This window comes from Glycine max, chromosome 2 (genome assembly GCF_000004515.6).
Source record: "Glycine max cultivar Williams 82 chromosome 2, Glycine_max_v4.0, whole genome shotgun sequence".
Lineage (NCBI taxonomy): Eukaryota > Viridiplantae > Streptophyta > Magnoliopsida > Fabales > Fabaceae > Glycine > Glycine max.
The window spans coordinates 48296403-48319349 of NC_016089.4; the positions used below are offsets into that span (position 1 = coordinate 48296403).

Consider the following 22947-nt stretch of genomic DNA (forward strand, 5'->3'; position numbering starts at 1 on the left):
GAAACCCATTCTTAACCAAACAAACCGACTAAGTAAGTGACATAAAAAATTTAAGGGTAAATAATTATTTTTGTTTCTTAGCGTGAAGAGTAGTGAAAAATTTGTTTTTGAAATATGGAAATTCAAATTTTAGCATCCTCAAGTGAAAAAAGTGCGACAAATTTATTCATTCGTTATCTTCTGTCCGTTATCATTAATTAAAGAGTTTACCTGACACTGAGGAACAAAAATATCACAAAAATGATTGATTGCTAACATGATTGTTGAATAGATTGGACCAAAATGTCGGTAAGTTCCTATTAAATCAAATTGTCAGTGAGTTCCCATTGGACTAATTTGTCAGACCCTAATTTTTATTTCATTTAAGGGTAAAATATAATTTAATTTTTATCTTTTTATGATTATGTTTGTTCTAACTTATCTCTGCTTCCCTATTTTTTAAGTGTTTATTGTAATGTTATGCTTGTAATGATAAAAAAAGAAGGAAAAAGAGATGAAGATTAAATTATATTTTACCTTTAAATGAAACAAATTGTGGGGTCTGACAAATTAGTCCAATGGAAATTTACTGACACTTTGGTCCAATCTATTTAGCAGCCATGTTGACAATTATTTTTGTGACATTTTCGTTCCTATGTGTCACATAGGTTTTTTCATTAATGGTAACAAATAGAAGTTAACATATAGATGAATTTGTCGCACTTTTTTCACGGTAGATGACTAAAATTTGAATTTTTATCTTTCTGAAATAAATTTGTTAGTGCTCTACACATTTAAGGACGAAAATGACTATTTAGCCAATATATAAATTTGTCACACTTTTTTTATTTTTGAGGACTAAAATTTGAATTTTCATCTTTCAAAAATGAATTTATTAGCAGTCGGACGAAATGACTATTTATCATATATTAAATTAAAAGTCACTATTGTCTCTCAAAGGTCCATTCCTTTCTTTATGTCCTTTATTCCACCGTCATATCCTCCATTGAAGATTACTCCTCTGTCAAAGGGGGTTGTGGATAGGAACACTAGAGTGTAGGAAGTGTTGAAAAAAGCCTTCGTCATAGACGTAATTGTCTCCTAACTCAAGACAACTTGCATGCTTAGATATCAGAGTCGAGCTTCTACTAAGGAAGACGACTACTTCTTTGGTTTTCCTCTCTTGTAACAAGGTGTTACCACGCCAGTATCTACTTTCTTTTCATCTCAACTACCCGCATAATCCATCATCCGAAACATTATCAGTCAGCAGGTTTAAATGGATGTGGTATTTTGGGCCCGCTGCTTAGTCCTATTTGACATCTATCAAAGTTTAAAACTAATTTTTTTCTTCTTAATATCAAAGATTAAGTAAATTAGTAGTGTCTTTCAAACATTTTACTCGTTTACTTCCAGTTAAAAATTAAAATAGTTGCAAAAAGAACAAATACATATAAACAAGAAGGCATTTACCTAGCTTCCAAAAAGAAAAAATAGGCATTTACCTAAAATGGAAAACAAAAACAGAAAAATGGAACAGCTGAGAAAACACAAGTACTAGGTAGGGCATAACTTTTTGTTTGAATAACGGAAGTTTTTTTTTTTTTTTCCACAGTTAAATATTAATCTTTCGCTATATTATTTCTTTTATGAACTAAGGTTATTTTTTCCGGCCCAAAATTATATATTAATGCTAATACTATATACTATTAACATATAATTTTTTGACAGGAAGTATTAGTATATAATTTATAAATCATTAAAGAAGTTAATTTATTTTTAGAATGCATGTATTTTTTTATTGAAAATAATTTTATTCGAATATGATTATTATAAATAATACTTCTTTTCAAATATTTTAGGAGTTATTTTTATTTTTTGTTTTTTTTTTAAATTTTTTTAAGGAGTTAATATTTTTCGATAATCTTTATTTCATTCACACGAACGAACCTGGTTGCAATGCAAAGTGTATAAGGTTTAAAAATTGACGATTTAACAGAGCAAACAAAACACAGAAACAATAGCAGTAGCTGCACCCAGTTGGATTTGTTCAATGGAAACGACGACGAAGAACAAAAGAGAGAAGAAGAAAGGAGAGCCACTTTTCCGTCAAAACCCCAACGTTGATGAAGTCACCAGGATTCGCATTTCCCAGATTCTAGAACACTTCCGAGCTTCCAATGATGAAGGTTATTCAGTGCCCCCTTTTTTGATTTTTTCTTTCTTCTTCACCGTGTCATGCACAAAAAACACCACTTTAAGCATGTTTGATTTGCGGTTGCAAAATCACGTTTGACGCAAAAATAATTTCGCCAGGGATCAGGACCCTTGCTTTTGCGTTCATTTTACTTTTATCCATTGAGTTTACATTGGAATGCGTGCCATAATATTTCCAACTGCAAACCAAAGTTGGAAGGATTATGATTATTGCATATTTATATCCATTCATGAAATCTGATTTTTTTCTTAAAAAAATTGTTTTTGTGCAGTCTACAAGTTTGATGCTGATTTGTCCAACCAAGAGCGTGCTTTGGTGCATCAAATGGCCCTCAAAATGGGGTTTAGATCTAAAAGTTACGGGTGAGTGTTAAGGGCAGCACATGTAAATTTGCACTTTTAGTTGAATCTTTAAGAATTATTATTGTCACAATTCTTAAATGGAATAGTTGGTGATGGAATGAATGCTTTTGATTTGTGTTATTATTGATATTGGACATGTATTTTTGTGTAGGCTAGGGAAGGAAAGGAGAGTGTGTGTTCAAAAAATGAAAAAGAAGGTTGACACGGATAACGGGTTTGGAAGTCTTCCTCAATTCACATTTTCTGGAGAGGCAAAGTGGGTGCTGGGTGATTTGTTTGCTCATTATCCGCCTGGCGATGGAAACTCATGGGAGATGGTCGGAGAAAATAGTGACACTGCTACTGACAGAACAAAACAGAGGCCGGATGATATTTTCAGCAGGCCCTCTATGACCAAAGCTGAAATTGCTAGGAGATTGGAAGCTCTTACTTCTAGAATGAACAATGTCTCTAACTTGAAACAGGTCCACTTTCTGTCCCTCTCCTTTCAACTTCAGAAACCTACATGTATGATTTTTGTTGGTTATAGTTGACTTCAGAATAAGGGAACTGAATCTTATTTCACTAGCAATAAAATGGTGCAATGGCTAGTGTGTGTGTGTGTGTGTGTGTCTATATATATATATATATATATATGTATATATATATATATATAAAGAGAGAGAGAGAGAGAGAAACAAATTAGGTTGTGTCCTGTGCTAATGGCTGATTTATTGTCACATGACTTCATTGGAGTTTCATATTTTATTTTGAGTTCATCAAGTACAATTTTCATCCGTAATAACTCACAAACCCTTTGTCCATAGCTCAGAATTTTGCCTCAGCACTTAACCTTGCAACAATATTTTGCTTTTTTGCTTCTCCATATGACCAAATTACCATCCAAGACCATGCAATGCCCTGAGGTGGACCTTTTATCAATAGTGGATACTGGATACTACATAGTCTGCATCTGTGCACATCGCCATGAACAACTTTCCCTCTTTTATGATTAATCGGCCATTCCTGAACTATTCTTCAAATACTATAGAATTTTATTCATTGCCTATAAATGTTTGTCATGATTCATGAAGATCCATAGTTATCAATCTTGGATAGCGGCATGTAGTGGTTGTTTGCTGTATGTATGGCAAATCATTTGTCTGTACAAAGAATGAAAGCAATTTGTTAATCCTGCTACACATCAGAATGATGTTTTCTTATTATTCCTCTTCTGCCGTATTATAGAATTTGCAAAAGAATAGTCTTGTTATTGAATTATTTGTCTGATTCCCATTCTTCCAGATCATTGAAGGGAGATCTAAGCTTCCAATTGTGTCTTACAAGGATTCAATTACATCAACTGTTGAATCTCACCAGGTTAATTTAAAATTTTGCTTTGTAAAATAGCCTTTGGATATGCTTCTACTTGGTAGCTTGGGTGCTGATGATTGCACTATAATTAAGCTTATATGATTTACATTGACATGTTAAATATATCAAATAACATAGTTGAGTAAGATTTTAGTTTTAGTGCATTTCAACATGGCAATTAAATTGAATTTGCAGATTAAATTTTTTGCATGTGTTTTGGTCTTAATATTCCTTTCACTTGTTTCAAAGCAGGTTGTTCTAATATCTGGTGAGACTGGTTGTGGAAAGACCACGCAGGTCACTAATTCTTTGCTTTATCTTTATTATGGTACAGCTATATTTACGTATAATTTGTTTGTGACTGTTTCAAGATGATCATATTTTGGTTGTATGTTGATATTTTTATAATTGGTCCATTTAGTATGTATGCTTGTGATATTAATTTGCATCCGTATTTGATCTTTGTATTAATGCACTTGCTCTTTTTACCCTCAATATATAATAATTGGCTCAAGCTTTAATAATTGTGGACACTGATAATTTTTTGATGCTGTGATTTTGGGTTTCACGTTTTACTCATCTATACTTCCATCATTGTATGTGGACCAAGGCCTTTTAGTAATCTTTCTATGCTATGCAAAATTCTTATCTTTCTCTCTCTCTGTCTCTTTTTTTTTTTTTTTTATATTGTCCTGTTTAATTTTATATTAAACATGGTTCAGGTCCCACAATTTATTTTGGATCATATGTGGGGTAAGGGAGAGGTATGTAAAATAGTTTGCACTCAGCCTCGGCGGATCTCTGCAACTTCAGGCATGTAACTCTTTTGGACTTAATTATCAATGTTCCTTTTTTATTCTTAATTGGAATGTGTTTCTTGCAATGTTCCTTGTTTAGTCTTGATTGAAATTTCTTTCCTTTTGCCATTTCTATGTTTAGTTTCCGAGAGAATTGCTAGTGAGAGAGGAGAGACTATTGGAGAAAATGTGGGATATAAGGTAATTTTGTTTATGTATCTTTGGTGTAGTAATGGTACTGTGATCCTTTATTTGAATTTATTTTGTATAGAAATATTTATTTGCACATTGAGCATTGTTATCACACTCACACTAGTTTTTTTGCATTCGTGTGTTACACTCTCACAACACACCATGTTTTTATTGATACTGAGGAGGAGATCTATAAGATGTCATTAGTAACGAAGAAGCATGATTTTTCTCCTGTCATTGCTTCAATCCAAAAATATCTTTTCTATTTTCCCATATCACTTTCTTTCTTACATAGAATGATGACTTTTTGCCCTTCAACATCCAATATCCTATGTTGATTATGCCAGTCCCTTCCAAAGCACTGGTTTCCTTGCTTCTTATAGTAGCACATTGCTAGTTTTCCTAGTGGTTTACGTGTCATGAACATATAATTCTGTGGCTTACGTTTTAAACCAAAAATCCAGATACGGTTAGAAAGCAGAGGTGGAAGGCAATCATCAATTGTGCTATGTACTACTGGAGTGCTATTAAGGGTGCTGGTTTCCAAAGGTTCTCATTCGTCAAAGATTGGGCGTGTGAAGGATGAGATTTCTGGCATCACTCACATAATTATGGTACTTCTTGTAAATTATTTTTTATCTTCAGCTAGAGCATAAACTATGGTACTTAATATTTGTTAAATACTTTATGTTTTTGCTTATACTATACCTTATTTTTTTGAATTATTTGGATGGTAAAAAAAATTGGTTATTAGGTATGACTAGTAAATTCTCAGATAAATTGGTTAATTGAAAATTCAAATTGACTAGGAAAATCTTTTAGAATCTGAGACATTATTTTTTGAAACTGTTGTAAAATTAGGAGCTGTTTGGTTTCAGAAAATATTTTTGTTTTTACTTTTAATTACAAAAGTAGCACTTGTTTTACTTTGTTTCCTATTTTCAAAAGTTTGTATAGGAAACTGTGAAAACAGAACATAATAATTGGTTTTCAGATGGGTCTCTCCTGCAATATGGGTATTTGTAATACTTTGAGGGGAAGTGTACTTTGAAACTTTCATATTATTATTCTCTTAAGAGACTTTGGTGTGATGATTGAGAAGTGAATACAAATGTCTTCATATATTCCCTCTTCATGAATCTTGGAATATGAGGCATATCCTGCATATACTTTCCTTCGAAAGTATGCCTTGGCATTGTGAAGCATATCCTGTGCATCCTTTCCTTGGACAGTATGCATTGCAAACTAAGGTGACATTCATTTTTTGTTCAGGATGAAATTCATGAAAGGGATCGATACTCAGACTTCATGTTGGCAATCATCAGGTATACCATTGAAAGGAATCTATTGGCCTTTACTCTCTAGTGTGGTATAGTTAAATACAAATGTATAAATGCCTGTTGCATAAGTGAGGAGAACATTGGGCTGTAGGTTAAGCTTGCTCAAGATATTTTGCACCTAATAGCATAAGCTTTTTGGGTAGAGTTGAGTTGGTCCTTGATGAGTGCAAATGCCTCTTTTTTTTTTAACCTCAAGTATGTGGTAATAACTTCCTGTTATATTTAATCATCCCTCCCTAAGAAGAAATATTATACATAAGATTACTTGCGTAAGAGGTTTGTCTGGTTTTTGGACTAATATCTCTGATTTTTGGTAACTTATATGCAGAGACATGCTCCCTTTATATCCTCACCTATGTCTGGTCAGTTCAAACTTATTACATTTTGTATTTTTTTGTCTCTATTTCTCTATCCATTTTTAACCAATATTTTTAACCTTCTGGTGCTCTAATATTACAGATATTAATGAGTGCTACCATTGATGCTGCTAGATTTTCTCAATATTTTGGGGGCTGCCCAATCATCCATGTTCCGGGCTTCACATATCCGGTACCTATATAGTAGTAGATTGTAAATTAGCTAATACTTTGTCACATGTTACTTACGACCATTGTCTACCCAACCTTTCTTCAGGTCAAAACTTTCTATTTGGAGGATGTACTTTCTATTGTAAAATCCAGGCCTGATAATCATCTTGATAGTACCACATGTAGTATTCCAAAAACCACTTGTGAGCTAAGTGAAGAAGAGAAGCTTTCCATTGATGAAGCTATTAATTTGGCTTGGTCTAATGATGAGTGGGACCTGCTGTTAGAATTGGTTTCTTCGGAAGGAACCCCAGATCTATTTCATTACCAACATTCTTTAACTGGCCTTACTCCATTAATGGTGTTTGCTGGAAAAGGTAGAGTGGGTGATATGTGCATGCTCTTATCTTGTGGGGCAGATTGCCATTTAAGGGCCAAAGATGGAATGACTGCATTGGAGATTGCTGAAAGGGAAAACCAACCAGAAGCAGCCGAAATATTGAAGAAGCACATGGATAATGATTTTTCCAACTCCATAGAAGAGAAGAAATTACTTGATAAATACCTGGCAACAGTCAACCCAGAACTTGTTGATGATGTTTTGATAGAGCAGCTGATAAGAAAAATATGTATTGATTCAACAGATGGAGGGATCCTTGTTTTTCTTCCGGGCTGGGATGATATAAATAGAACACGTGAGAGATTGCTTGCATCACCTTTTTTCAAGAATTCCTCAATGTTTATGCTCATATCTCTGCATTCAATGGTTCCAAGCATGGAACAAAAGAAGGTTTTTAGGCACCCACCTCATGGTTGTCGCAAAATTGTACTATCTACCAATATTGCTGAAACAGCTATCACCATTGATGATATAGTGTATGTCATAGACACCGGACGAATGAAGGAAAAAAGTTATGATCCTTATAACAATGTGTCAACTCTTCAGTCATCTTGGATTTCAAAAGCAAGTGCTAAGCAGCGAGAGGGACGTGCTGGCCGTTGTCAACCTGGTATATGCTATCATCTATATTCAAGGACTCGAGCAGCTTCCTTGCCAGATTTTCAGATTCCGGAAATTAGGAGAATGCCTATTGAGGAGCTTTGTCTGCAGGTATTTGATCTTTCCTGATTGGTGACTCAGAATCTTGCTGCTTATTATATACTCAATATTCAAATGGTAAAAGCGTTCTCTAGCATCCCATTAGAGTGTAAATGTTAAAAGTTAGAAAATGGCAAAAGTTAATTACTTTGTAATGCTAAAATCAAACTTATAATTTTTTGATGAACTAATTTGCGTGATGCTATGTAATGTGGTTGATTATTGGTTTGTGCAAAGGAAACAACTTTCTTGTCAGGTTTTGGGAAGAGCAAATAGGGAAGGGCCTTATTGCATTGTTTGATGAAATTGGTGTCTATGATATTTGGTGCCTAAGGTTGAAAAGATACGTCTCAAGTTTTAAGAACAATTCTCCTCTGCATCATATATGATTTGGTTGTTACTTGTCAGATTAGATAAAGCAGTTCCGCTCATATATCTGAAGGTCAATAAGTACACTAACTCGATATTTCTGATATTAGAATCAGTTTGAATAATTTTTAAACCACACTGAACTTAATTTTGAACTAGTTTATTTTTATATAGGTTTGTGTTACCAGTTTCATCTTGTATCAATTTTTTTTTTTTTTGTATTATCATGTAATTTAAATTAGTTTTGAAAGTAGACAAACACCCTCATAATGCAATTTCTTATTCTATGCAATAAAAAACCAGCAGGGTGTTAATGTGTTTTTTTGGGGGATATACGCAGGGTATCAATGGACTGATTCTATATGATAATGAAAGTGATGAAACAAGACAATAATTTCCCCCTCATGTTAGATTTGGTTCTTACTCTCTCTCATGTGACAGGTAAAGTTGCTTGATCCAAGTTGCAAAGTAGAAGAATTTCTACGCAAGACATTAGATCCTCCAGTTTTTGAGTCCATAAGCAATGCTATTTTAGTTCTTCAAGATATTGGGGCTTTTTCAAATGATGAAAAACTCACCCATCTAGGGGAGAAGCTTGGTTCTCTTCCTGTTCACCCATTAATATGCAGGATGCTTTTTTTTGCTATATTGATGAACTGCCTTGATCCAGCTTTAACTCTTGCATGCGCATCTGATTATAGAGATCCATTTACACTTCCAATGTTACCTGAAGAAAAGAAGAGAGCTTCAGCTGCCAAATCTGAGCTTGCTTCTTTATATGGGGGTTGTAGTGATCAGTTTGCCGTATTGGCTGCATTTGAATGCTGGAATAATGCAAAGAAAATGGGTCTAGAAGCACGGTTTTGTTCTCAGTATTTTGTGTCTTCAAGCGCCATGAATATGTTATCAGGCATGCGCAGGCAACTCCAAGCAGAATTAATTCGAATTGGGTTTATTCATGAAGACGTGTCAGGTTACAGTGTGAATACACATGACCCTGGTGTGCTCCATGCGGTTTTGGTAGCAGGTTTGTATCCAAGGGTTGGGAGATTTCTAACAAATAAAGGTGGAAAAAGGGTTATAGTTGAAACAACAAGTGGAGATAAAGTTCGCCTGCACAATCATTCCACAAATTTTAAGTTGTCATTCAAGAAAAATTTAGATAACACTTTAATTGTGTACGATGAGATTACTCGCGGTGACGGGGGTATGAACATAAGGAACTGCACAGTTGTTGGACCACTTCCACTTTTGCTGCTTTCAACTGAGATTGCCGTTGCTCCAGCAGAAGAAAATGACGAGGGGGATGTGGATGATGCAGTAGGTAGTGAAGATGAAGCTGGAAGTGAAGATGGGATGGAGTTTGATGCCGAGTCCAGTGGAGGCCGTGAGGATAAGTTGATGTCTTCTCCTGATAATATGGTTAAAGTAATCATGGACCGTTGGCTTTATTTTCGTTCAACAGCAATTGATGTTGCTCAGCTATACTGCTTGAGAGAGCGATTATCAGCAGCAATTTTATACAAAGTAAATAACCAAATTTTACTTGTTTAGTTTTTCTAGTACCTTTCACTTTTGTGATTTATCCATGTCCTTCCTGTTATTCTTGACACATTGGTTTACATTTTTAGGTCACACATCCAAGGAATACACTTCCTCCCATCATGGCGGCATCTGTGCATGCTATAGCTTGTATTCTGTCATGTGATGGGTGCATTGGTGTGTCAGCAATGTTAGAAGGTGTGGACACACTAACCACTATGGTAAACGCAACGTCTTTGGGCAAGCCAGCAACAGGTACTAGGCGTTTTGGTAAGAGACCAAAAGGATCCCTTGCAGAGCTTTTAAATTACGACGGGCGCCAAAACTCTGGGCCTCATTTCAAAGCATAGGAAGTTCAAGTGGGATCAACCCCAAACCTGACCCTGCTTTCTCACCATAATGGTCTAAACGGAAGTTGATTGTATGCTCAGTTTTGAAAGAAGCTTATATAGAATACAAATCCTAACAGTGAAAGTTAAACTTGCGTTCAGCTTATATAGAGAACAAAATTCTGACAGTGAAAATTTTCAGTCAGAAGATTGCCTTTTTGTTCATTGTGCAAACAATGCCTTCTTGTTCTTGGTCAGCAGATGTTTGTGCCACAACTTCCAGGTGTGTGCGCGGTGAGATGAGATGATGGATTCTGGACACAATTGAGGGATCATTTAAGTGTGAACGTTTAATATGAAGAGTAGAATGTAGAATAGTTAATGAAATCTCATATTATAAAATCAGAAGAGGAATGAAATCTATGTGCTGTAGGCTTTGAGCTGATCATAATATAATATTTAGAGCGTCAACGATAACATGAGATTTATGAGCATCTTTCTGTCATGTCACAAGTCAAGATTTTTATTCTGGAAAAATTGCTCTGCTGGTCAGCCTGATAGACCCAAAATCTAATTTTATATACTTTCCACACTGGAACTTTTGAACAACTGGCCGTGTTAATGTCTCCACAAAACAAAAGCAATTAAGAAAATGATGGTCAATAGCTTCCCTGCATATTTGATCCATTGATCACCGCGGTTACGTCTTTCAATTAGCCTCAAAACAGAGTTTGATATCCCAACTGTGTTGAGGACATCCAATGCTTTCCTATGAGCACTCTGCACCAAGATATGAATAAAATAAAAAAAGTTATATCAGCAACAACACAAAGTGATATCGATAAACTGCTAATTATTACTAAATTAATTATTTTAAAAAATGATCTGTTATATGTGGAATGTACTCGAGAATTTTAAGAGTGAATAGTGGCAAGAATTATTTCAGTTAAGATGTCTATTATGGAACAGACCAAAATAGAATAAAAAGAACATCAGAGAGACAGGAAGCTGAGATATCACACCAGAACCATTAAATTGTCATTTTATAAATGCTCAGATTCTGAAACCTAACTATTTAAGCAATCACCATATACATTTTCAGGAAAAAGAAACCATTAACCCCCCAACCCCCAACATAAAATAGATATAATATATTGATAGAAATCAGGACCATGCTGAAGTAGATGCAGCAGTCCAGGAAGGAGATGCAACAGCCCAAGAAGGCAGGCCCAAGAGGAGCACTACCAGACCTGCATATCTCGTTGATTTTGTGTATTATATGCAGGAAGCACTAGCAGTGGTTATGTCTCAGGATAATGCCAAATTCTATTATAGGTTGTTAGTAGTGTTAGTGGAATATGAAAGCTGTTGTTAGTGGAGAATCAATTCGGTTAGGAGAAACTTGTTATCTCTATATAAACATGAGTGAATAAATAAATCAGGCAAGATGAATTTGAGTAAAAATAATTAGTGTAGTAAGGAGGCATCTTGTCCTCGAAATCAAGGACCCTTCCCTTTCCTTCTCCCTGTCTCTATCATATATGATCCACCATTCTCAACAGAAAAGTGATGACATAAAAGCTAAACCTAAAGGTTTGATTTTTTTTTTTTTTTTTGGATTGAAAAATGTTAGTTTGGTTAGAAATGTCAATTGGTGGATTCAAACCTGCAACCTCTCCCCCTTGTCTTCTTCCTTCTCCAATCACTGGACCAACCTTATATCTTCTACCTAAAGTGTTGATGACTGAAGGCAGAAGGGAAGATATACCTTCAAGCGGTCCCTTTGTCCATGTATTGTAGAGAGGATGGCTTCCCCAAGTGCATTAGCATTTTCCAGCTCCTCATCATATATAAATTCTCAAAACATGACTTGAATCCCCATTCTGCAACATGCAAGTTAGCAAAGCCAATGAAACAGTGAATCACTAAACCAAAATGTGAAAGCCAACAATGACACACAGCTCGTCCCAGAAGTTCCGCTCTCTCTTTCGCTTCCATCATCCGGAATTTCGAGTAGTGAATTTGATAATGTTGATTATTAACCTCTTCCAGAGATCGCGTTGGGATTTGGCAGCGACGGAGCCGCAGAGGGATTGGATCTGAGTGATGTCGTTTTTCACGGCCAACGAGAGATCGGAGGAGGACTGCTCCGACCGTTCCACGCGCTCGAGGTCGTCGCGTGTCGCTTCTTCGCGCTTTGGTAAACCTCCGATAACGTTGCTCCGCCTCTTTGCATGGCGGTAACAGAGAAAGAAACTGAAATGCTCACTCAACCTCAATTTCGAACACGTAAAGATGAAAAAAACCGGGTGCAAGGAAAAAGAATTAAAATTTGGAGATATTTTGTATAGGATAAAATATGTTTTACTTTATAGTCCTTCTAAAATTCTCTAAATTTAGTTTTAGCTTTTTTCTTAAAACAATATTCTATTTTAAATTTTTAATTTAAAAATATTTTACTTTGATTTTTGAAGTGGTTATAATTCATATTTAATGACAGTACAATAAAAGTATTTTGAAAACTAAAAATGAAGTATTTGTAAATTAAAAAGAATAAAATAGAAAAAAAGTATTATAAAAAACTAAAACCTAATTTAAAAATTCTTAGAAGGATAAAAATATATTTTACGTTGGAGATAGAGATAGTGAATTGGGTTAAGCTTTTCTGTCCACATTATTCTACCCGTATAAATTTTTTTACAGCACAGAATATAAGAAAAGTTGTATTTAAATTATCGTAGAAATGCATTATTGTTCCAGAATATAAAAAAAGTTTCATGTTGTTTAAGACTTGAGATGAAAAATAATTTATAAATAATTTATATTTGAGGTTCTTAATAAAAAATTGAATTGTATGCTGAGTTTTTTATACTTAAGTCTATTAAAATTTTTATTTTAAATTTTTATCATCGATTCATGATGATGTGTCACCATTCAGAATCATTGATATTATGATAGTGATATATTATCACTTAATTGAAGAAAGAAAATTTAAAATAACAAAAAATTCTTAATATATTGAAAATTTAACATAACAAAAAAAATTCTTGGAGACACAAAATAAAATTTTATCATTTACCAGAAATTTAAAGATATCTAATCCATAATTTTATTTTTTAACTCATTCGAACAGAGACAAGACGGTAAGATTCATACCTCATGAAGCATTAAAGGAACAATATTTCAATGCAAAAATCCTAATGATACAAACAAAGTTGAAATTTGGAATAATTAATTTTTAATATCAACTGTTTGTTTTTTATTTGTTAAAAAAACTGTTAGTTTTTTATTATAATGAATGATAAATATATAATAATAGCATAGTTTTTTAATTTCCACAATCATTTAATCATAATTTTTTATGAATTATAAATTTAATAACTTTTATAATAATTATTTTTAGTTGATAATATAATAACTTTCACATGAATTATAAGTTAAACTCTATTTTTTTTTAATTATTGGACAACAATTAGCTAGTAAGAGTATAAAACCAATTGAAAAAAATAGATGCATGCAGTCGTATTTAAAAGAACATAAGACAAACAAACAACATAGAACAAAGAAAGATGAAGGATCGAACCAACTCCAATTCCCCATTGGCCGTGTCTTGGAGCTGAAGAAAGTTCCAGAACACAAATCAACGACGTGCTTGATCGGTGTAAGATCGATGTTATATCGTCTTTGTTTAGGGTTTTAATTAGATATAAAGTTTATTGCCACGAGTATCAAAACATGAGTCAACAAGAAGCTTTACATAAAATGATACCTTCTTCTAATTCTAACCCCCAAAACAAAAACAGAAGACGCGGATATACAATTTGAAACTATTCATAAGGACCTAATAATCCACCTAATCATTCCTGAATCTACATTTTTAATTGAAGATTATTGGATTCAACTTTACCATATCAGTTGGTGCATGTGAAAAATACTTGATATATAAGATAAGAGTGAAGAGTGCAATTTTAATAATCACATTTAGGACCACTACACATAACGAATTACGACAATAATGACCGACTACTTTATATTGTTTTGGTAAACTACTCTAATATATATGGAACCATGGAATGATAAGTTATATATCCCTCTTTACGTTCCCTAAACTAAGGGCCTTGAATTAAAAGTTAACCTTGCTGGACCGAAAGCGATCGATGGTAGAAATCTATGCAATGCCGAAGGAAGTACATGCATAAGTCAAAACATTAATTGATGATGATGACCCATATCATTTGTGTTATATCTCAAACCACATCTTACCTATTTTCCATTCTAACATTCACACGCTATATGTCAGAGAAGCTGGGAATATGAAATGATTTTCGCCTGTGATTTACTCAATTTTATAATTTTTTTTCCGAACCTTCATAACATGATTTCAAAATTTTGACTAGCTAGCAATTAATATTGTAATATTAATGGTTCTGCAATTTATTCACGACAGTACAAATTAAACGAAATATTCATGGAATTGAAGCAGTTTGATGAGGAAGTTGAAAAATGGTTACTTGCTAGCTCATGGTAGGGTTCGCGGAAATGGAGCCATAAGAAACACAAAATCAAATAATGGCTTTCAGATTTGAGGATTAAAATTCCATTTGACTGAGCAGCAAGGAAAGTCCGTGTGCGTACGTGGTAGTACACAACGCCCACACGCTGTCGTTTAACAAAATTCATACTATTTTTGTTACTTTAAATTCTCAACCGAATAAGCAAAGGGAAACTTCCATTATTCTATTGATTCGTTCGTGTTGATTGTTTAGCTGATTTTCGTTTGGACATGAACTTAAGAAAACCGTAAATATTACTAAAAGCATTATGGAACACCAGTAGTAGTGTGAATGAAGAAAACGTACTTTCTCTTGCATGCACTATTTTCTACGATTTACGTGCATGGAATTGTACGTTGAACCGGGACCACCTTGAGATTAATCAAAGGGATATTTAAAGCATCGTGGGAATATAAAACCACGTGTGTGCATGGTGATCTATGACGGTCCATATTATGCCATGGACAGAGGTCCAGAGGAACTTGGTCGCATATATATATATATCATAAACCTTTTTAAGGAAATTCTTAATTGTAGTTCTAGATTCTCTTTCCATGATGTTTGAATTTTGAGGAAAGAGTAGTGTTGAACACGGCATAAGGAAGACATACAGATGGGTCCAAAAGTAGGCACCGTCTATTATTGACATGAAATTGATTGGCCAAAGGGAATTGAAGATTTGAAGACATTTTTTCTCCCTCTATTAACAACTATAAGTTATTTATAACTTCTCTTTTGGCAAAATCATTTTAAAATGTGTATCGTGCATATATTATAGCATAATACACAATTTAAATGTTCTTTTTTTTTTGACAAAAAATGTTCTTTTTTATTTAATTTGTTTTGGGGCGGATGCTAATCAAACACTATATATTAAGTACTAAATTAAATTCTCTTTTCATGAGAACATGTTGTATTATTAATTAAATAGAAAGAAAATGTTATATCGGTCGATCATGAAACATGACATTGATACGACTTGGCCAATCATATAGACCACCTAACATTGGGACAGCGTAAGCCGTGAACAACAGCCATAGCCTTTGTATTTGTTTTGACACTGTAAATACTTAATGGATTAATATTGTGATTGTTTTTCTTCTTGTGCATACTTTTTTGGTATGTGTGTTATAAAAGTAGAAAGAAAATGAATGTAAGACGAAATTCATCCAAGTTTGGCAGCACTTTAGTAATATACTGAAAATTTTGTGAAGATACAATTGGTTATCCCCTTTTGATTATTTTGATGGAGACAAGTTAAGGAAAGCATGGTATGTAATTCGCACACCAAGCAACATCTTATATTTCCATTTGGGGAATAAAATGATGTACCTTTTGATTTGAGATGTGCTTGTTAATTTATTATACGTGGATGAAAAAAAAAACATTAAAACCAAGAGAAAAATAAATATAGTAAATGTATGCGGTATATATGACATATATGTCATTTTTAGATGCTCAAATAGTATAACTTTTTTTCTGAATAAATAAAAAAGTTATAACATATAACATGAATCTAAAAAATGTTTTTAGATGCTCAAATAATATAACTCTTCTCGCCTTTTCATTTTTTTTAGTAAAATCAAACAAAGGAGGGTAAAAATCAACTTATAACATTTTTTTTATTTGTGAAAATAAAAAAGTATTAAAAAATTTACAAGAACTCACATCTTTACTCAACTAATTGAACAAGATCTCCTGACAATTAGCCTATAACATGAATTCGTGTCTTTATTAAAAATTATGCAATTATGTATTTTTTTATTATGTGGCATATGTATCCTAAAAAATTGATCTATATTCAACCAAATCAATATTTTTTACTTTTAATTAACTATTCAATCAAATAAAAGCTCTTTTTATCATTTTAATTGGTATTTGATTTTTTTAAACAACATTAATTAAGTATAATAACATATTTATAAATTTTTATCAAAATAATATTGCATTAATTAAAATAGATTTTAAGTCTTTTCAAAATTTAAAATTAGCTAGAATAATGTAAATAGATGAGTTGAGATGAAATAAAAATTAAAAAAGAAATTTATTAAGGTTTAAATTTGTAAAAGAAATCTTAGCATAAAAGAAAATCAATATGAATATCCTAATTAATTTGTGTTGAAAAATAAATACAGTACTTTTAAGTCTCATTTATCTTAATTAACGCGTGTCTTCATTCAGATAATAAGATCTACATATGCTTAGCTTTCTTATTTACATAATTGATTTTTGTTTTTCAAGTCATATGTTTTGAAAACTATAAATAAAGAAATGTGAAAGGAACAATTGCTGTCGGTGAATGCTAGCTAGTATTTTTTGGACCAATAATGCTATGCAAAGAAACATATTAACGAGTATTTACCTACCCAAAAAAGAAATGATGAACCTACCAAAAAATATTAACGAATATTTTAAGGATACTAAAATTTAAAAATAAATAAAATTTATTAAAAACTATGATAGAGTTACATTAAAAATGACTATATGTAGTTGATACCTTTTTAGTTTAATTTTAACACATTGTTAACGTAATTTTTTTATACTGTACGTCAACCGTTAAAAATGATTTTAAATTAATTATTATAAAAATAATAATTTTTAATTAATTGAAAATTCATAATTAGATTGTTAGTATATTACATTTAAATTCATAATTTTTAATCAATTCTTTGAGAATATTTAATTTGTCCTTTCCTATATTAAATAGGAACCGTGAAACGAGCCATTGGTCGAATCCAACAAATATCATCTTTTTAAAACACATTCCATCTCTTGTACTGTCAATTTTAAATGGAATGATCAATTGGAGAAGAAAAGCGATTTTGTTTTCTTTGAAAAATAGACAAAAAAAAAAAATATGCAATATACGCTTCAGCTTTTAAGAATCCATTTAATTCAATTTCTTGAAAAGTCATTGGCCTTGGACTTTTGGAGGTTGCTGCAGCATTCATATTGAAATATTGTGTATGCATGTGAGACCAGTCTTATTATTTGCGTTGAGGTAATTCACTAGTTGTACGTCACAATTGTGAAGCACAGAAAAATGAAAAATTCTGAGAGAAGCAGTGTAAGAAAGTACAACAAATCTGAACTTCCACGCCTGCGGTGGACACCTGAACTTCATCAACACTTTGTTGAAGCTATTCAAAGTCTAGGTGGATCACACAGTAAGTTTAATTTAATTTCCTTCATGTAGAGAAATATATAACATATTGTAATTCTAGCTAGGGTTTATAGCAAATTTTATGCATAGGATATTAAACATCCCAAAATCAGTTAATGAAAGCATATGTTAGATAGAAAAGTCACCGTTTGAACGAAGGAGTCCAGTGTTGATGCTTTCGATCAAATTCTTCCAATTTGATTTCTTCTAATCCAATCTTACTACCTTAAAATTGTCCTTGAGTACTCCTTAACTTGGTGCTTAATTTGTTGACTGACTTTTTTGCATGTCTGAGTTTCATTTCTAGATTTCTTTAATTTGATTTTGCTTGTCTTCTAATTCTTATTCCATAACCTCACACCGGGAGAAGATATCTGAGAAGAGGAAAATTAGTTTGTGCTTGCAATATGATTTATCTCATAGCCCGTATCAGAATTTTTTGTGTGCAAAATACAACATAGATATGTTTACTTCTCGTATCATGTCTTTCTTCTCTCTCTCTCTCGTGAGTGTGTGTGCCCCTGAAACATCAAAAATCAAATTAAGGTGGGAAGGAACTTTTTGTAAATCACTGAATTGGGAACTGCAAATAAAAATACAGCAAAATGGTTTTGCAGAGGCAACTCCAAAGCGAATTTTGCAGCAGATGCGTGTGAAAGGACTGAGGATCGCTCACATCAAAAGCCATCTTCAGGTATATACAGTTCACCCATGTGGTCTTTTTTTTTTAATTTTCCAATGAAATCTCAACGTGATATGATGGAAGGTGCAATATTAATATATATCAATAGTAGCGAATTAGGCATCAATTTCTTTTCTTTGAAAAGTAAAATAGATCTAAAAATATTCATATATGAAAAACATTCCTGATATGATATATTGTCCTACTTGTGCTTATAGATTAGCTCTCCTTTTTTTAGTCCTAAGGTCGCATCTCTCTTCCTTTAGTTTATATTAAATGGGACAATAAATAACTTAGACCTAATACATTGCCCGTTACTTCAATTATATATTTCTGAAAAACAAAACAATAAATATTTGAGCAGATAGAGCCTACTTTCTAAAAGATCATAATTGATGGAAAAGATGATAAGTCACTGCACAGTGCACTATATATATAGCTAGTATTACGCTGTTTATAAATATGCCTACGTTGATCACCAATTCACCATCAGGTAAACCAAAATTATGCAATATTAATTCACCCTATTTAATTTATGTAATTAAAATTTAAATAACTCAAAAGTTAAATATCTATCTTTAGGCAAACTAGTACTTTTTGCTGTGCAATTTTAAAACGTGTTTTATATTATACATGTGCAAGATAAATATATACGTAGCAATAAAAATTTTGATATACAACTATATATCTAGGTTAGGTTCATATCTACGAAAAGGAATATATAAAGAAAAGAGATGAATTCCTCTCCCTTCATTCCCGTCTCTGGTAAATTATAGAAGAAAATTTTTGTTTCATCGCGTAACAATTAATATATCAAAACAGCCAAATATGCAGTCTTATAAAGTTGTCAAATTCAATTCTCTCTTTCTCGTCTTGACAACAAAACGCACAATGTGTGTTCCAATATTCAAGTCATACTTAGTTACCTAATTAAAGACATAAATATAATAATCAAGCAGCCTCACTAGCTATCTTGATAAGCTCGATCAGAGACATTAGGCTGGCTAGTTATGTGTGTTTAATTTGGTTTCTATATATACATTATCTTGTTAATTATTTGAGAAGTGAGAAATTAAACAGATCGAAATCCTTTAAAAAAATATTTTTTATTGAGATCAAACACAAGACTAGCTACTGCTGGGGAATTATAATGTTATTTACGTGCATATTATATATTGATTTCCTTTCTTCTATATTATATAAATTAATTTTTGAATTAGTATAATTAATTCATGATTGAGTTTTCCTACATCCATCCAAGAGAAATTTTGGGTTTTGTTAGATGTACAGAAACATGAAAGGACATGCCATTGTTGCACCAGTGGATCAGTTGCTGGAAGGAAAGGCAAAAGATTTCAAAATATGCTCCAATATTTGTCCAACCGAAAGGTAACCCATTACTGATTTTCAAAGGATTTTCGGTTAAGATGTCTTAGCTTAGTTATGAGTATTGTCAAAATATTCTTTGTAGGATTTGGACAATTTTCTTGTTCTGAACTAGCTATTCAAAGTAAATATTGGCATGGTGTCCGATACTAATTTTCTATTTTTAACTTTTAACATAAATTTTAGTCTTCAGCCAATACAAAAAAAATGTCATTTGTATATGTTACAAGGCTTCAATAGGAAGCTGGGAACAACTTTTAAGATTTTTTTAAATATATATAAGAACTGCTTTATGACTATGATTTTATGAAAATATGAAAACAGGAATCTCAAGCGGGAACTTCATTTGTTAGACTACAAAGATGGGCTTTCACAAACCAGTGAAGAAACTGATTATGATCTAAACCAGGTACGACTATTTTAACTAATATTGATATCACTTGGCGTCTCCTTATTTTTTTGGGACTTTTCATTGATCAATGATCATCTTATGCTGTAAAAGCATCAAGCAATGTTTCAGAAAATGTGCATTTATTAGTTTATATTCCATGCGTGGCACAAAATTTTAAATTAAAAACTTAGTTTACTTCAAATTGGTAGCTATATAGGGCAGGCAGAATGTTTTTCGCTTGGCACATAAAATTTTAGTCCCAACGTAAAAATATAAGACTAATTTTAATACAGTGTATTAAATTTAGCATTTTTATTTAAAAAAAAAAACTAAAGACGCAGAATAGATGTTCATATTCATTACATACATGATAATTCATATATATATACTGGAACCTTGCAGGAACCACAGTCAAGTGCAGTACTCTTGCTTAGTGATGATGTGTCAAATGAAGAAGAAAATTTTGCTGATCTATCATTGATCTCCTTTAGCATGCCTCTAATTTCCATGATGCAAAGTGAGAATAACAAAGAGATAATGCGTTTTTCGTCATCGACTGCAGCTGCAGCTGCTAATCATTCCGTCGTTGATTCCAGTTCTTCTACGCCGTCTTTTGCAAACAATTACATAAACTTAGATCTAACAATCTGAATATGTTTATTAATTAGTAATTCTTTTTATTTACTTACACGTGCGCAACACTATAATTACATGTTAACTTTTTAGGCAAAGACTTATAATTATTAGTTAGCTAATTATTGTATTCTTTATTACAGTGTTAGGCTTGTTAGCAGTAATAAATGGTTCTCTTTCTTTTTTCTGTTTTTTGTTTTTATCGAAAAAAAAGTATATTCATATATATGTAATAGGTATAAGCTATACCCAAGGTCTACACAATCACAGTAGAAACCGTAACTGGAGCAATTTTCTTCTTCCTGATGATGATTGATCACTTGCACAAAGTTTATAAATGAAATATCATATTATGCATCTTTTCAATCATATTATGCATCTTAATTTACTGTAAACAACTCAGCACCATCATGATCATATGAATCTATTCACACGTCTTTTTTTTTTTTAAAGAACTATTCACACATGTCTTATTCTTAAAGATAAATGCATAATTCCTTTCTAGGAGTTTTCACACGCAGATTGTGGTCAATTTCAATACTAGACAACACGTTTGAAATTATTGATATACTTTGACGAAGTCTCAATTGTAGCAACTCCTTTACCCTACCTTGGTACCTTATTAATAAAGTCTCCGTTTGCAATTTTAATTATAGTTTTTTTAACTAATTATATATCCAGCTCTCTAAATTATGTACTTTCATCGATGGTCATGTGATGAGTATAATTAACCACCATGGCACTATCAATCATAACTCTGTGCTTATTATTGACTATAGAGCAACCAAAACCACTAGCAAAGGATCTTCTTTTTATTGTGTTATAGGGTTAGATTAGCTTATAAGGTGGAACGTTGTATTCTTGTTCAATAATTTTCTAAATAGCATCAAGATAAACTTCTATCGATCTGGCTATAACATTGACACATGATAAACTTTTTTTTTAAATATAATATCAGAAATTGTACGTAAGAGCTTGTAAGGAGTATATATATATATATGTGTATATATATGTATGTATGTTGGACACGTGCAGGAAAAAAATGTGGAATGATCCTTTGAACTGCATATTGTTTGACCTTTGTCTCCATTGAATCAATGTTAAATTGTTTAACCAAAGCTTTAGTTACCATTTATAACATGATTCAACCTATCATATTTAACTAGTATTTCAGCATGTGAATGATACAAGATAATAATCAAAATTTATAGTAAATATTTTTTTTGGTAAATAAATTATATTTTAAATTTATAAGGAATAACTTAAATTATGATATAAAATTATATTTAATAATTGATAATTTCTAAACAAATATTATAAAATAAAATAGACTGAAAATGATAGATAGTTAAAAAAGATTAAGTATGCAAATAAAAACAAAAAGAAAGATGGTTTAAGATAATTGAGAAAAAAATATTGAGTAGTTGCAGAGATAATAAGTGAAATACACATTTAAAAGATAGAAGAAAAAATATTTAAAATATTTAATTAAAAATTAAAGAAAATAAGAATTTCACTTTTTAAATTGTGTATTGTAATTTGTACTGATAGTAAATTATGTAAGACACAATAATGCTAAGTGCTAACTATCTAAAAAACTAAGATCCGTTTGTTGAAACTTAAAAAACAGTAATTTTAAAATTGTGTAAAAATTAATTTATTTTTAAAAATCTGATGTAACCATTTATTTTTAAAAAATGATTATAAAAACATTTTATTTTATAAATAGTTATAATTTTAAATTTTTCTAAAAAATACTAAACCTTTCTAAATAATCAAAAATATATTTTTCATATATAATTTTTTGAAAAATAACTTAAACAAACATACTAAAAATTTATAGAAATAATTTATTTTAAAAATAAAAGCAAATTTTTCATGAAAAAAAACTGACCCATTCCGATTTTAAAAGTAAAAGTGTGCAACTCATATTTGAAAATAATTGTTTAAATCATGTGTTTTAACTCCGAAAGCCATTCCTTAAAATAAAAATTCATTTATCAAGATCATTTCTTAAAATCAGGTGTAAAGT

At 31.8% G+C, this 22947-nt stretch overlaps 2 protein-coding genes and 1 pseudogene across 2 annotated transcripts; 2 read left to right on the forward strand and 1 right to left on the reverse strand.

Annotated features, from left to right (window-relative positions):
• Positions 1 to 1928: 1928 nt before the first annotated feature.
• On the forward strand, positions 1929 to 10312 carry LOC100782189 (DExH-box ATP-dependent RNA helicase DExH6). The gene is made up of 14 exons (XM_003518447.5): positions 1929 to 2168; positions 2469 to 2559; positions 2711 to 3023; positions 3844 to 3918; positions 4165 to 4209; positions 4635 to 4725; positions 4852 to 4910; positions 5366 to 5515; positions 6174 to 6226; positions 6570 to 6603; positions 6701 to 6790; positions 6875 to 7879; positions 8678 to 9763; positions 9868 to 10312. Exons 1-14 carry the CDS (start codon positions 2033 to 2035, stop codon positions 10126 to 10128), a joined length of 3489 nt encoding a protein of 1162 aa, XP_003518495.1. The 5' UTR covers positions 1929 to 2032; the 3' UTR covers positions 10129 to 10312.
• Positions 10313 to 10399: 87 nt separating this feature from the next.
• LOC100814992 (membrin-11-like) lies at positions 10400 to 12343 on the reverse strand (annotated as a pseudogene).
• Positions 12344 to 17582: 5239 nt separating this feature from the next.
• On the forward strand, positions 17583 to 21205 carry LOC102661690 (putative Myb family transcription factor At1g14600). The gene is made up of 5 exons (XM_006575573.3): positions 17583 to 17827; positions 18441 to 18517; positions 19788 to 19894; positions 20216 to 20300; positions 20685 to 21205. The coding sequence occupies exons 1-5, from the start codon at positions 17704 to 17706 to the stop codon at positions 20931 to 20933; spliced, it is 642 nt and encodes a 213-aa protein (XP_006575636.1). The 5' UTR covers positions 17583 to 17703; the 3' UTR covers positions 20934 to 21205.
• The last annotated feature ends 1742 nt before the right edge of the window (positions 21206 to 22947 follow it).

Excerpts from the sequence above, each read along its gene's own strand:
- LOC102661690 (XM_006575573.3), top strand. The coding sequence starts at position 17,704 with ATGAAAAATTCTGAGAGAAGCAGTGTAAGAAAGTACAACAAATCTGAA. Across the intron at positions 17,828-18,440 it reads AAGTCTAGGTGGATCACACA|AGGCAACTCCAAAGCGAATT; the intron begins GTAAGTTTAATT and ends ATGGTTTTGCAG. Across the intron at positions 18,518-19,787 it reads ACATCAAAAGCCATCTTCAG|ATGTACAGAAACATGAAAGG; the intron begins GTATATACAGTT and ends GGGTTTTGTTAG.
- LOC100782189 (XM_003518447.5), top strand. The coding sequence starts at position 2,033 with ATGGAAACGACGACGAAGAACAAAAGAGAGAAGAAGAAAGGAGAGCCA. Across the intron at positions 4,726-4,851 it reads GCGGATCTCTGCAACTTCAG|TTTCCGAGAGAATTGCTAGT; the intron begins GCATGTAACTCT and ends TTCTATGTTTAG. Across the intron at positions 5,516-6,173 it reads GCATCACTCACATAATTATG|GATGAAATTCATGAAAGGGA; the intron begins GTACTTCTTGTA and ends TTTTTTGTTCAG.